The 14,542-nt window shown below is 40.9% G+C and overlaps 1 protein-coding gene across 1 annotated transcript in view; it reads left to right on the top strand.

Moving 5' to 3' along the window:
- Positions 1–14,542, top strand: part of LOC139741157 (high affinity copper uptake protein 1-like) — a 29,655-nt gene that overhangs the window by 13,716 nt on the left and 1,397 nt on the right. Inside the window, exons 2-3 of the mRNA XM_071651748.1 lie at positions 11,552–11,713; positions 13,761–13,833. Of these exons, the coding sequence (XP_071507849.1) occupies positions 11,552–11,713; positions 13,761–13,833 (235 nt within the window). The remainder of the gene's footprint in view (positions 1–11,551; positions 11,714–13,760; positions 13,834–14,542) is intronic.

Here is a 14,542-nt window from a genome sequence, read left to right on the forward strand (position 1 = left end):
TATTTTAGCGAAATAACACCATTTAATGTTGACATCAAATAATGTTGAAACATTGTTTTTGGATGACATTGATAATTGTAATATTTTAAAACTCAAGAAATCAGTATTTTTGACCTTCAAAATTGAAGGACAGTGTGGGAGGTTTGGGGATATAATTGAAATATGAAGTCCTGCCACCCCAGAGGTGACATGCATACAATGTAGAATTGAGTGTGTAGACCATGAAGGAGTACCCTGGGATCAAATAAACTCTACCAAAAGACCTGATGCTTGCAGGTGTACATAGTGTGTAGGTAACCCCCTACATGTATATTCCAACCGTTTCAATGTGTTCAAATTCAATTATGGAATTGACAGACAAATCAAAGAGACCCTTCCGCTGACCCTAACCCTAATGCTAATCCTGAACCTAATCCTAACTCAAACTCTAACCCTAAACCTAACCCTAACCTTATCCTTTACAGGGGGGGGGGGGGGGGATACATGTATGTAGTTGTCTTCCTGGGGTAATTCCCTGACAACATACAACTTGTACATAAGAATGTAAACCTTTCTTCTCCCACCCTTGAGCACATGAAAGAGGATTCTTTACATACAGTGTATGTAGCATGTCATGAATTATCCCCTTCATGTCAGGTGCAAGGTTACCATCCCATGACAGAGCATCTTGAAGATGATAATCAATTTTTAAGCGTGTCCGTGACTAGCGTGTTCGATTCAAGAGTGGTAGGAGAAATTTGTAAGGACTGCTTTTAATAGGAGAATACAGTAGCTGAATGAGACATTGTGTCTGATACACATACAATGTACAGTGAGCTGTTCATTGTGTGAGCGTGCTGGTTGACATACACTGCACAAGAGAATATAATATACAGCTGCGACATAATGCCAAGAGTTTCATGCTCATGATCGGTAGTCAATGTGTTGGCATGGTGAGAGTTTTGTGTATGCAGGGAAGTGAATTTAAGGCTGCATTTATCTAACTCAAGAGAGAGAGAATCACATTTCAATGGAATGGCGTTTGCAAACATGGTTTTAAACTTGATTCTCTGGGTGCTGTGTTCAATTATCTAACTATCATCGAATTCGAATCACAATTTGAGTGTTATCGATCAACATTCGAATCAACATTGGGATCATGATGCTAATCCCAAGAAATCTTACACTTAGTTCTAGATTAGCGCAATAATTAACCCCCCCCTCCCCCCTCCCCCCTCCCCCATGGCTGAGTGATAGCAGGACCAAATAATCTTGAGATTTTATATTCATCACAATAGCGCATGCACCACACCGCTGTGAGGCGCAGGTGAGGCGCAAGACTAACAGATTATAGCGATTAATCGATCAGAAGTTAGCGGGCTATTTCTGTCCCTTCGAATGCTCTAAAAAAAAATCTCAAGATTAGGATAGTGATCATCATCTTACTGTTTCTGACTGTGTGAACGCTTGCAAAAAATCTTGAGATAGGAGCGTGATTGTTATCCCGTTGTTTTGTACATGTGAATGCGGCTTATGTCATCATCTGTGTTCAGTGTAAATATTATGGGTCTTCCAGTGTATTGGTTTACATATTATGCTTGAGGACCCCAATAAATTTCACAAATCTATACACATGACACTATTGGTGAATGTTCTTCATGATGTGAAATTATATTAATTCAATTGTCTAGAATGTCCCTCTTGAGGGAAGTTACTTTCGTGTTTATAACACACAGTAATTGCTATAGATCTGTATGTTGTCTTGTCCTTGCACCACACTTCATTGGACATTGTGCTGTCCGTATTAAAGCTACCAGCTAGACAGTGCTCCACTTGTTATTGTCACTATTCGGTATATTTCTCAGGCGATAGCGAAAGTCTATATTTACCGCGGTGTTATCCGTGTCGCCAGAGTGACATCCCCATTTTGATTTCCTGGCCTTGGTTTGCTCTTCCTTTTGTTTTCTAAATCAGTCAAGTGGCCTAGAGCTGTACATCATTGTGGCGAACCATTCACGGCCTGTGAAATGTTTACAAATAATACATCTCAGGCTTTTATTGCACACTTAATTGCAAGGTAACGGATATCAAGTTTTTGAGTGACAAGGAGAACTGTTAATTAGCGGAGCTGATTTGATATATAGTTGGCTTGGGTAAAATGAATAATTTGCAGAAACATTGGCAGAAACATTGGCAGCATTTCTTGTGTGTGCACAAAGATGGAAATGTGGGTACTGTAAAAGTGGGTACTGTGAAAGTGGAAATTTTCGAGGTGTTGAAATTTTCGCGCATTTTGCGCAAGTTGAAACTAGCGCGAAAATAAAAGCACGCGAATATTTTTGCTCGCCTTATGTTCAAGTCTTGATGTCTTGATTCCGCGGAATTAAAAACGCGCGAAACTCTTCTTACCCCGCCGATTGCGAAAAATTAGTCGCGCGAAAATATTCACTTTTACAGTAACCTACAAACGTGTATTTTTTGTATGTGCAGGCTCTACTGAGTTATTATGCTTTTCAGATCATCTCTTTCACAGCTTGATGTTGTTCTAATCAAAACACTAGCTAAAACTGAGCACACCATGAAAGAAAATCGGCACTTTCCATTCCTTGTACTCAAAAAAGGACTGGAAATTATATGATTGATGAATCAATGCGCATGCAGACTCGTTGCGAAAAATGCCATTTTAAATAGAGGGGGACTACAGTAGCTTTGAAGGAACGTAAAATACCACCAGCAGTTACTTTGAATGACAACTATCTTGTGCTGAAGTTGCTCAGATACAATGTATGAATATTAGGTACAGATGTATAGCCCCCATTTGAAAACTGCTCCGTAACCACCACCCCCCCCCCTTCATGCTGTGACACAGCACAATGCATTAATAGTATAGACAAGAGCGAATGAAAAACCAAACAAATTGTCTTATTTTGTACTATGGTTTGTGCTAACCATTGGAGACTTGGCAGAGCTTTCCCTCATGTCTATATGGTTAGCTTACAACTATAATCACAGTTGTTTGAACTTTAGTATATTAAAGTCAGGTGTATATATGCTGACATTTTCTGTGAAATTTACCTGTGAGGGGTGGCAGGCTGGCTCACTGTGCACTTATCCAGCGCACAGATCAATTGAGCTTGCTTGTAATGCCATACGTTGTGCACATCAGCGAAAACTGCAGTTTTAATTCTTTACACTGTGGATCTGCTTCATATGATCATCTTAACCCGTTGAGGACGGACTGATTTTGCTACAACACGCATTTCCCACAGACACCTACCCGAGTATACTCGGGACTCGTCTTCAACGGGTTAAGGGTTGTCTACAAAAGTTTTTCCAATTTACTGTATCAAAGGTTGAGATTATGGAATATTTGGTTTATAGGAAAAATAAACAAAAGACTTGATAAATATGATCTACAGCCATAATGAATAAATGACAAGTTGGCTTTATTGAGAACTGGAATGATATTGTAACAAGTTTACATGCCAATACCTATGTTGGAAGTTTTATCATACATACGTACATGGTCTATGTGGTTTGCTCATTCACAAAATGTAGAAGTTATGAAGAATATGCATGAATCATCCCCCAGGTCGAAACATTTCCTATTTCAAAGTTTTGATATCGATGGAAAAACCACCCAGCAATGTGTCAAGTTCTCATGTACATTGTTTATGGGCTGACATATTCATTTAATATGCCCATGTTTGCAACTATTGCAAGTAAGGAGATTTTTATATCATAGTGTCCAGGGGCAGATCCAGGAATTCCGTAAAGAGGGGGTGCACCCCTCACCCCCTTTTTTTTGTCCCCGCCGAACGAGTTCGAGCAGGGGACTATGAAACGGGCTCCGTACGTGTGTGTGTCCGTCCGTCCGTCCGTCCGTCCGTCCGTCCGTCCGTCCGTGTGTCCGTGTGTCCGTGTGTGATCAAAATCTTCAATTTGCTACTTCTCTGTCATTTATGAGCCAATTTTGATTCTGTTTGCTTTATATGATAGCACTACATGGGAGCTTTGAAACTTCTACACAGAATTTCAGTCGTGACCTTTGACCTTGACCTTTGACCTATATTGTACATTTTGCTACAAAATGCTACTCCTTCGCCATTTCTAACCCGATTTCGATTCCGTTTGCTTTATATGATGGCACTAGGTGAGGGCTTCAAAACTTCTACACAGAATTTTGACCTTTGACTTCTTTGACCTTTGACCTTGATTTTTGACCTATATTGTACATTTTGCTACAAAATGCTACTCCTTCGCCATTTCTAACCCGATTTCGATTCCGTTTGCTTTATGTGATGGCACTAGGTGAGGGCTTCAAAACTTCTACACAGAATTTTGACCTTTGACTTCTTTGACCTTTGACCTTGATTTTTGACCTATATTGTACATTTTGCTACAAAATGCTACTCCTTCGCCATTTCTAACCCGATTTCGATTCCGTTAGCTTTATGTGATGGGACTAGGTGAGGGCTTCAAAACTTCTACACAGAATTTTGACCTTTGCCTTCTTTGACCTTTGACCTTGATTTTTGACCTATATTGTACATTTTGCTACAAAATGCTACTCCTTCGCCATTTCTAACCCGATTTCGATTCCGTTTGCTTTATGTGATGGCACTTGGTGAGGGCTTCAAAACTTCTACACAGAATTTTGACCTTTGCCTTCTTTGACCTTTGACCTTGATTTTTGACCTGTATTGTACATTGGCTACAAAATGCTACTCCTTTGCCATTTCTAACCCGATTTCGATTCCGTTTGCTTTAAGTGATGGCACTAGGTGAGGGCTTCAAAACTTCTACACAGAATTTTGACCTTTGCCTTCTTTGACCTTTGACCTTGATTTTTGACCTGTATTGTACATTGGCTATAAAATGCTACTCCTTCGCCATTTCTAACCCGATTTCGATTCCGTTTGCTTTATGTGATGGCACTAGGTGAGGGCTTCAAAACTTTTACACAGAATTTTGACCTTTGACTTCTTTGACCTTTGACCTTGATTTTTTACCTATATTGCACATTTTGCTACAAAATGCTACTTCCGGCAGGGACATATATTACGCACCGCGTAATTTCTACTTTTCCTTGTTTTCTTTTTTTTTCTTTTGTTTAAAAAAAAAAAAATAAGGGGGGCGTGCGCCCAGTGTGCTCCCCCTGGATCCACCACTGTTGTCCATTCATTATATGTTCAATAAAGCCACACTTCTCAACCTTTTTTTCCTTTTTTAACCCCAGGCCCACTTTAAATCCTGTATTGTTTTTTTCTCTTAGGCCCAGTTACATCCATTACAAAACCCGTTTAGTTATGTTTTGGCCGACATCGCTGCCCACCAGTTGAGAAGCACCGCTATAAAGGTTGCATGTTTAGAAGGATTTTAGCTGTAAGATCCAGGGCATATTATTATTATATGTTGCAGACTTGAAAGCTAATCTATCCTCCAAACAGATGGAAATGATAGTGGAATCCACTGTGTGATGAAGCAGCTGAGCAAACTCCCCCAGTTTTGCATACATATGGGTTGATCTACATGTGGTTTATTCAGCCCCAAAAGTCTCTATGATTCATGGTTTAACCCTGGTTAGCTCATCAGCCATCGGTTGCTTGTCATGTATCTATCGAGTCCATGTTTTCCTTAGGAAAATGTGGCGGGGCAGCTACATCTGAGAGTAGTTGCATGTGTGTGTGTGTGTGTGTGTGTGTGTGTGTATGTGTATGTGTGTGTGTGAATGACATTTTCAAGGTACAACTGTACATGTATACATAAAATACACATGACATTATTTAAAATGCGGGGACTGGTGGTAGGGACTAGTCTGACTTCCAGACTTGTTGATCAGCTGACGAAAAATGCCGGGGTAATGCCATGGTACTGTTTCCAATGCTTGGAAATTGAACGTTTTGTTGGATATACGATAAGATTATTGCCTGCAACTTATGGTAAAAGTGGGGTAATTTTTGTGCCTTTTGTGCAACCAGAAGCAAGCCTGAAAATGAAAGTGTGGGAATATTTTTGCGAGCCATATGTTCTAGTAATTGATGTCCTGAATTCAAAGCATGCAAAATTCACCTCACCCAACTGAGCACAAAAAAATTGCTTACACAAAAATATCCACTCTTACAGTACACTTTCTTACTTGTCAGCTAGCCTTTCTGTAAAGCTCCAATTTTGGTTTCATTTCTCAGTTTCATTTTGAGTTTTATGATGTTAGCAGTTTTTGGTTATCAATACAAAATGCATTTATGGATGTTTTCTTCGCATATGAAGACAAACTTGTGTCCCATGATATAATAAAAACATGCATGTCTTACACTTCTGGATATCTGTGTGTACACAATGTCAATGGGGTTTTCAAGTTGTGATTGAGATAATGAGAAGGTTAAAAACTTTTTTATCCTGAGGCTGAATAACTGACTACAACATGCAAAAATATTACAAGTTGGAAACAAAAAACTACTGAGCAGGAGACACTAGTATTATTGTTTTACTGACCTTTCTCTTTGTATTGTGGCCTTTTGCATTGAAACATTATGTGGACTCTTTACTCTGTTATTGTTGCTTCATTAGCTTCCAGTCTACAAACTTTTGAGAGGACAGGATTGAGTCATGCAACTCCACTCATACGTTTCTACTTTTATACTGGTGGGGTTGAGGGGGAGGGGATGGGCTGAGAGCTAGTGTTATAATGTCTATCCCCACGTACAAGTGCCGTGTACAACTGCTTCCCCTTAATCCATGGAGGACAGACTGATTTTGCTAACGCATGCATTTCCCATAGACACCTGCCCAAGTATTCTTAGGACTCATGCACCTTCATATACTATGGATTGAGAGAATGCAGCAATATCATTAGAACACGTCAGTTAGAATTTGGGGAAATTGGACAATCCATTCAAAAGTTATGAATTTCTAAAGTTTCTGTGCAGTCACTGCTGGATGAGAAGACTACTTTACTGCAGCTTTTGATGTCACATGCGTTGAACAGTTTAAAGAGAATATAAAGAAAATTCAACATACTTTCACTTTTCTTGCATGATAAGTCATCATGTGACTTACCTCTTTCAAAAGGCAGGGGGAATATTAAAATTACCCCTAACAGACATCAGAAATAAGTTGAGGGAGTGTTTACTTCAAAAAATCAAATTTTGTGGAATTCTCTTTTTATTTTCCTAATATCATTCTATGTGCGTGACTTCATATACATTGTACTGTAGTAGTTTTCTCATCCAGCAGTGACTGCGCAGAAACTTTAAAAATTCATAGCTTCTGAACGGATTATCTGATTTTCCTCAAACTTTCACTGATGTGTTCTATTGATATTGCTGCATTCTGTCAATCCTTTGAAATGGATATGAAGGTAATATTTGAAGGTCAGTAAGGATAGATGTTCTACTCTTGTGTCGATCTTGGTTTCATTCATGAATTTGCAATGAAATTCAAATCACAGGATCCGCAAGGCAGCTTCCTTGTTTGTGTGTGCAGATGATAATTCAAATTGTGATCGTAATCACAATTGTAATTCAGCATTGCAATTTCATTTCTCGACTAGAGTGAATGCGGCCTAATTGAGAGTTTGTCCCATTGACAAAACTTTGAATGGAGAATTGATTCTGCTCCTACCATTACATTTTGTGGCATTTGAAAAAAAAAAATCATATTTCGATATTATGCTCACTGCCATCTCAGTAAACTACAGAATCAAGTATAGGAGATCAAAAGGTAGTTAGTGTGTGTTTGAATACAACTTGCGACCATTTGCTGCATCTATGATGGACAAGTATGAACCCAAATCAGGCCATCGCACTTTCACCAACATTTTACAGCTCTTTTAAAGGAGGCCAGCCATTTTTAGCTCACCTGAGCCGAAGGCTCAAGTGAGCTATTGCGATCGCTCTTCGTCCGGCGTCCGTCGTGCGTCGTGCGTCGTCCGTCGTGCGTCGTGCGTCGTGCGTCGTCCGTCGCGCGTAAACTTTTTACATTTTCATCTTCTTCTTGAGAACCCCATGACCGATTTTCACCAAACTTGGCAGGTAGCATCCCTAGGGGGATAGGATCTCAATTTGTTCAAATGGGCACCATGGCCCACCTGGGGGGCCCCAGGGGGGCCCAAACACCCTAAAATTAAGGAATCTTTAAAAATCTTCTTCTCTAGAACCAGAAGTGATAGGGCTTAATTGATACTATGAGTAAGTACATTGATGACTGTAGTTTCAAGTTTGTTCATGGGGGAATCAGGGGTGCCCCCCTTGGGACCCAGGGGAGGGGGGGTGGGGAGGGGTCCTAATGGGGCCTAAATTGTACATTTTCATCTTCACTTTGAGATCGCCATGTCTGATTTTCACCAAACTTGGTAGGTAGCATCCCTAGGGGGATAGGATCTCAATTTGTTCAAATGGGCACCATTGCCCACCTGGGGGGTCCCTAGGGGGCCAAACCCCCTAAAATTAAGGAACCTTTAAAAATCTTCTCTAGAACCAGAAGTGATAGGGCTTAGATGATACTATGAGTTAGTACATTGATGACTGTAGTTTCAAGTTTGTTCATGGGGTTGGCGGAATCAGGGGTGCCCCCCCCCCCCCCCCCCCCCCCCCCTTAGGACCCAGGAGAGGGCTGGGGAGAAGTTCTACAGTTGTAATGGAGCCTGAATTGTACATGTTCATCTTCTTCTTGAAAACCTCAAGATGAATTTTGACCAAACTTAGCAGGTAGCATCCCTAGGGGGATAGAATCTCAATTCCTTCAAATGGGCACCATGTCCCTCTTGGGGGTCCCCTAGGGGGCCCACCCCCCCCCCCCCCCCCCACATTAAGGAATATTTAAAATCTTCTGCTCTAGAACCAGAAATGATAAAGCAAAGTTAATACCATGAGTTTGTACATTGATGACTTGAGTTCCAAGTTTGTTAATTGCAGATTCAGATCCAGGACTGCCTGCCCCCTCCCCCCCCCCCCCCCCCCGAGTTGAGGGGGGGAGGGATCCATATGCAGACCTAAAGTTTCCAATGTTCTCAGGTAAGAGTGTGCAAGAATGCATGGAAGGTGAAATTGCGATACTCAGGTGAGCGCGTGACCCGCGGGTCTCTTGTTCACTTTAATAGCACATTCAAACTGACAGCTCTTTTAAAAGAACAACTCCTCTTTCTCAGCAAACCAAAAATTGAAATATGGGCTAATTATGTATCATTTTAAAGATGTCCGTATTATTTGATTTGTATTCATGACTTTACACCACGGAGCCTGTGAATATGGAAGTACAGTGCAGTGAAGGCCTGTAAGCAAGCAAACCTTCACACAGGCAGCCTCCTTCAAGTCCCGTCCGAAGTACACCTTGCCAAGGAGGGGCACACAACTGCTTGCTGCAGCCAGGGGACTTGAACCAGCGAACCTCACGATCGAGAGTCTGTTGGTTTTGTCTACGAGGACACTGAACCACAATAGCCCGTTTACTGTCATTTGCCCTCCACAGCTGTGTCACCTGTATGCTGTACTGTGAGTCTTTGGCACTTATGCGTCGATAATGAGCCTCGGTAATGACTGCAATCCTTTTCCCCCCAAGTTTACCCTGTCACTGTAGAGAATAGGCAGGATTGACTCACTGGACATGTGGTGTATATTGAACTCTGCAACCTTTGGAGATCAACAAGGCAGTAGTGCAAGGTAGCAGCTAGCAGCTCCAGCTGGGGGGTTTTCAGACTTGTTGTAGAACTTATTTATGAGCAAGCTGAAAAAGCACATTTTATTCACACTTGTTTAATTACTTTTGAAAGTCTGAAAGGAAGAATCATGCTTCTCCCACAAACACAAAGTTCAGCTGGTGTCTTGACTAGATGTGCTTATTACTATCCTGACATGTTTTCCTCATGTGTTTTGCTCAGTTTTGGATGCCCATTTGCAGTGTTATCAGCTTGAACTGTGAAACCATGGCACTGTTGCATAAAGATCGACCTCAAACATATAAAGTCAGAAAATCAAATATAAGTCTCTGAATGCTCAGTTCTGATGGGCTTATGCCTTGAATATGTATGCATGAATTTCAGACTTGTGTTTTATTGCATCTTTTTCTGCAGCAGCTCCTTGATTTGGGAAAAACACTAATCCTAATTTCTTAATACACCCCATCATAACATGCACTCATGTATATACACACTCTTGTGTGTAAATACAATAATTGGATGTGTTCATGTGATTGGTTGATCTCATGAAGATTATGGCACAGCTATTATATGGACTGTCCGAGTGGCTTGTAAATGTAAACAAAAATGATTTCAGGCAATCAATATCATGATTGCAAAAGGTTGACTCACATTTGTGCAGTCTGAAACACCCCTCTGTCATGTCCCACAAGCTGCCAGGCTGCCATGCAGGCAGACACTCAAGGCTGGCAGCTGAGCAGAATGGTAGGAAGGAAGTCACTACCTCTTCCGCATCAGTGGCCAGGCTTCCATCTTGCCTATTAGAAGTCAAGTCCCGACCTCCGCTGCACTGTCTAGTTTTGAAGGCTCTTAATAGCGGGATTCACACTGACACAGATTTAAGCAGGATCCAAACCTCAAGATTTGCATCGCGATCCAAATCTGGAGATTTCTGCCTGCGCAGAGATAAAAATTTCACTGAATAGCATGGTCAGCATGCATCGTGATCCAAATCCCAAGAAACACTGTTTCAAAACTGTCGCGATAATTTGAGAAATGGCAAAAGTGTGTGAATGCTGCAGCAAAATCATCTCGAGATTTTTTTACCCTGTCATTCAAAACAAACTTTATAACAGGGCATGATCACAAGGACAAGGGTCTCCACTTCTGTAGATTTTGGGCATGCACAGTTTGGTCGACAAATTATCGCGATCAGCAATAAGCAGGATATTTCTGTCCATCTGAAGGGGTGCAAAAACTCTCTTTATTTGGATCGCGACCAGCATCTTGTTTTGTCCGTGTGAATGACACTTGTAATATTGACTCATTAATTCTGTGTATATCACATCTACTGATGAGGACTGGACAGATGTTAGTCAGTATTAAATAAGGATGGACACAAATACATTGTAGCATCTGAACTATTTGTTGAGCTACTTGTTGCTAGCCCTGAGTAACCCTCCCTGGCGGAGGTCTTTGAGGAAATCAACTGCAAGGTACAAGGTGAAGTAGAATAGTTATGAATCCACAGTGAGTGGTATACAGGGAGTCTTGATATTTTTATTTTATAGCGTCATTTCCATCGCTTTTAAATAAAAAAATCATATGAAAGAGTCTCTCTATCGAAACAACCTCCGTGGAATCGAGGGTGTTTCACACCTGGTTATGTATGATAGTGTACCTGTCCTGGTCCCCCATAAAAGCTTGGAAAGCTCTGTCCATCATTGCCTCCCAAGCGGAGGCAAAATTGTAGTATAATTTCAGGTCCTCCAGTTATTTTTTAGATGTTAAGATACTTTGATTGTTCAGCTATATCAAAATTTGATATAACGAAACAAAACAGCCAGGCCTGAGGACCTTTTTATAATGGAATCCGCCTCTATTTGTCTCAGAACTAATATTACTTTTCGATTTTACCCACTTTCTTTCTTTCTACAGACTACAGACATGATGATGACCCACGGGGACATGAGTCACGGGATGCACACCGGTGGCCACGACCACACCAACATGCCTACCGGGATGACCCACGACCACCACCACCCCATGACTGGAATGACCCATCCCCCTGACCACAACCCTGGCATGGATCACAGCATGGTGAGAGAAAGCTGTCTCATTCGTCCACAACAGCTATTGTGTGTCCTCCCGGGTGTTCAGACGCAAAAAAAGAAATATATATATATTAGAACGGTGTAGCTAAACCAAAACGGTATAGCTATACGATGAATTTATACGTCTGAACGCTGACTAACAAAACGACGTATAACGAAACGATGTGTAGTGAAACGACGGTCAGAGCATCGTTTCGAACTAGAACTCGATCACGAATCAGCATTCCATCATGTCCATTGTGCGTCTGAAAGTATGGCGACCATAGAACGGTATAACTGGGCGGAGCATAATGGGAGCGCACACGAAAGGTGACCCTATTAACCTGTCACTCATGACCATAACAGCATGCGCAGTGAGAAACTGCACATCTATACGATGTTTTCCAGAATGGTCGAAATTAGCGTCTGAACGGTCTGACGGCTATACGATGATTCTTTATACGTTGTTTTTTTATTGAGTTTTGGTATAAACTGGCTTGCGTCTGAACAGGGGATGAGATGTGTAACCATTATAGTACAGTGGTTGATGTGAGATACATGTAATTGTGAGCTGACCCAGCAGATGTTTCTGTGTTTCGGAAATGTATTATTTTACAAATCAAAATGGAAGATAGTTTAATATGGTGATATAACATTTGCTCCTGCGACAAATGCTCAGATGTTATTTTCTCCAAGGACTTAGGTAATAGGGTTAGGTGTGTGATTGGTCTTAGGTTTAGTTTGAGTTGAGGATTAGGATTAGTGTTAATAGGGTTATATTTGTGCATTGGTTTAGTGTTTGACTAAATAGTGTGCAGATATTTTATGGGAGCAATTGTACGTGTAGCAGGAGCAAATGTCATGGAACGGATGATTATACCACCCCTAAAATTTAGTATGTGCAGTCATGATACTGAATGCAGAGCTGCAAAATCTCCCTAACTCTGCTAGAGACTCAGTGAAAAACTAGAACTTTTTCTTCATGTCTAGACAAAGGAATAGATGTAAATACTCCCCTGGTCATGCTTTGGGAATCAGGAGAGCATTTAGATCTGTTGATCGGGGAGGGGGCATTACCATCACCGACTGAGATGCGTGTAGCATACAAGCTTCTCCCTAATGCAGTATTAGCCTTTTTGGATCATCCCAGACATTAATGCTTGTGATATACACTGTATGGGCAAGCCCTGTGAATGTCGCCATCAGAGGCAGTCAGTATGTGCAAACTGTGACTGCTCCCTTGTCAGAACAATGATGAGCTGGATTAAACTCCAGCTGCCACACGATCAAAAATCTCTCAAGAAACTTGTCCCCCGTGTGGTGAAGGAACGGGAGATATCTCCATTGGTGCATAGCAGACTAACCCTTTTGACATAGCAGACTAACCCTTTTGAAAGTCCCTCTTATCATACAGCCCAAACTCTGTTATCTGGCTGTGTCAGAACCGAGTTTAGTCTTGCCTTTTTCCACATTGTTTGGAAATTTGAAAGGCATTTATCATGGGGGATCTCATTTAACCAGACCCCATAGAAGCCAGGGTTATACTCTTGTAGTGTTGAGCTAGTCATTCTGTGTATAGATGGGGGGGGGGGGGGGGTGGGGGGGGGGGGGGAGGGAAGGAATTTGTGAATTTAGCATCCAGTGTGAAGTGGTGAAGTGGTATATTTACTGCAGTTAGCTCTCTACTTATTTTAAAGGGAAGGATCAGTCCTGTGTTATTGTGCCTTTTTCAGAGAAAAATACAATTACATATCTTTGTATGTGGTTTGTGTAAGATTAAGGTTTCTGTAGATTATTAAATGCCCTCCCATAGTTTCAAGGGAATGCCGGGTTTGTCTTGATTTCTGTCATCAATGAAATATCAAAAGTGAGTGATTTCCATGCTGCTATCTCCTGTGTTAGATGTTCTTCTCTTTCATTAGTGGTGGCCATTACAGTGATAGTTTGTGTCGTACATTATAATAATTTGTCACGCTGCGAGGAAGACATTTTAATGAATTGAAATTGTATAGAAATGCAAACAAACATACACTTGTGATATATCTTTGTTACAGATGATGATGTACTTCCACCTGTCTGTAGAGGTCACTATCCTCTTCAAGCAATGGACGACCAGCTCAGTTGGAGGTAAGCTCATTTTGGTCTAGATATTTCTGCTACTCGTGAATCCACAAAGTCAATTCTGTACAGAACATGAAGAGCATTGATAGCTTAATTGTGGACATTTTCGCTGGGTAAATTTTTGTGTGTATCCATGCATTTCACTCATCATAAACCTGACACCCAAATCAAAGTGCACAGATTTGTTGATTGTTGTGAGTAATATTATTTCAACATCATTTCAACATCATTTTCTAGGACATAAAGGACACAAAGAAAAGAAAACAAAGGAAAATTAGTGTAGTTACCACACATCGAGAGAGAATGTTTAATTTGATATCTTTGATTTTATGGTAGGTACATGTATATTGTGCTGGTATACAGAGTGTAATTGATATGTTATTTTCGTCATGTTTGCTGGTCTTAATAGCGTGTATACTGTGAAATTACTGTTTTATTGCAGACCAGTTGTCTTTTACCATAGTATGTGCTACCAAAGCCATTAATGGCTGCCATGGCAGCAGTAAGCTGTTTGAAGTGTTACACATAGCTCAATTGTGGAGACCATCCACAAAATAAAAAAACATGTGAAATTCATCTTACCCAGCCAAGCAATTACTCATGATTACTCACCTAAAATTTACAGTTCTCAAAATGTATTTCTCTAAGTTGCCTAAATTAGCATTTATAGGCAGCCCCCCCCCCCCCAACACACACACACACACACACACAATCT

The sequence above is a fragment of the Diadema antillarum genome, unplaced genomic scaffold (genome assembly GCF_040938485.1).
Source record: "Diadema antillarum isolate AM-2024a unplaced genomic scaffold, OU_Dant_1.0 seq00000906_RagTag, whole genome shotgun sequence".
Lineage (NCBI taxonomy): Eukaryota > Metazoa > Echinodermata > Echinoidea > Diadematoida > Diadematidae > Diadema > Diadema antillarum.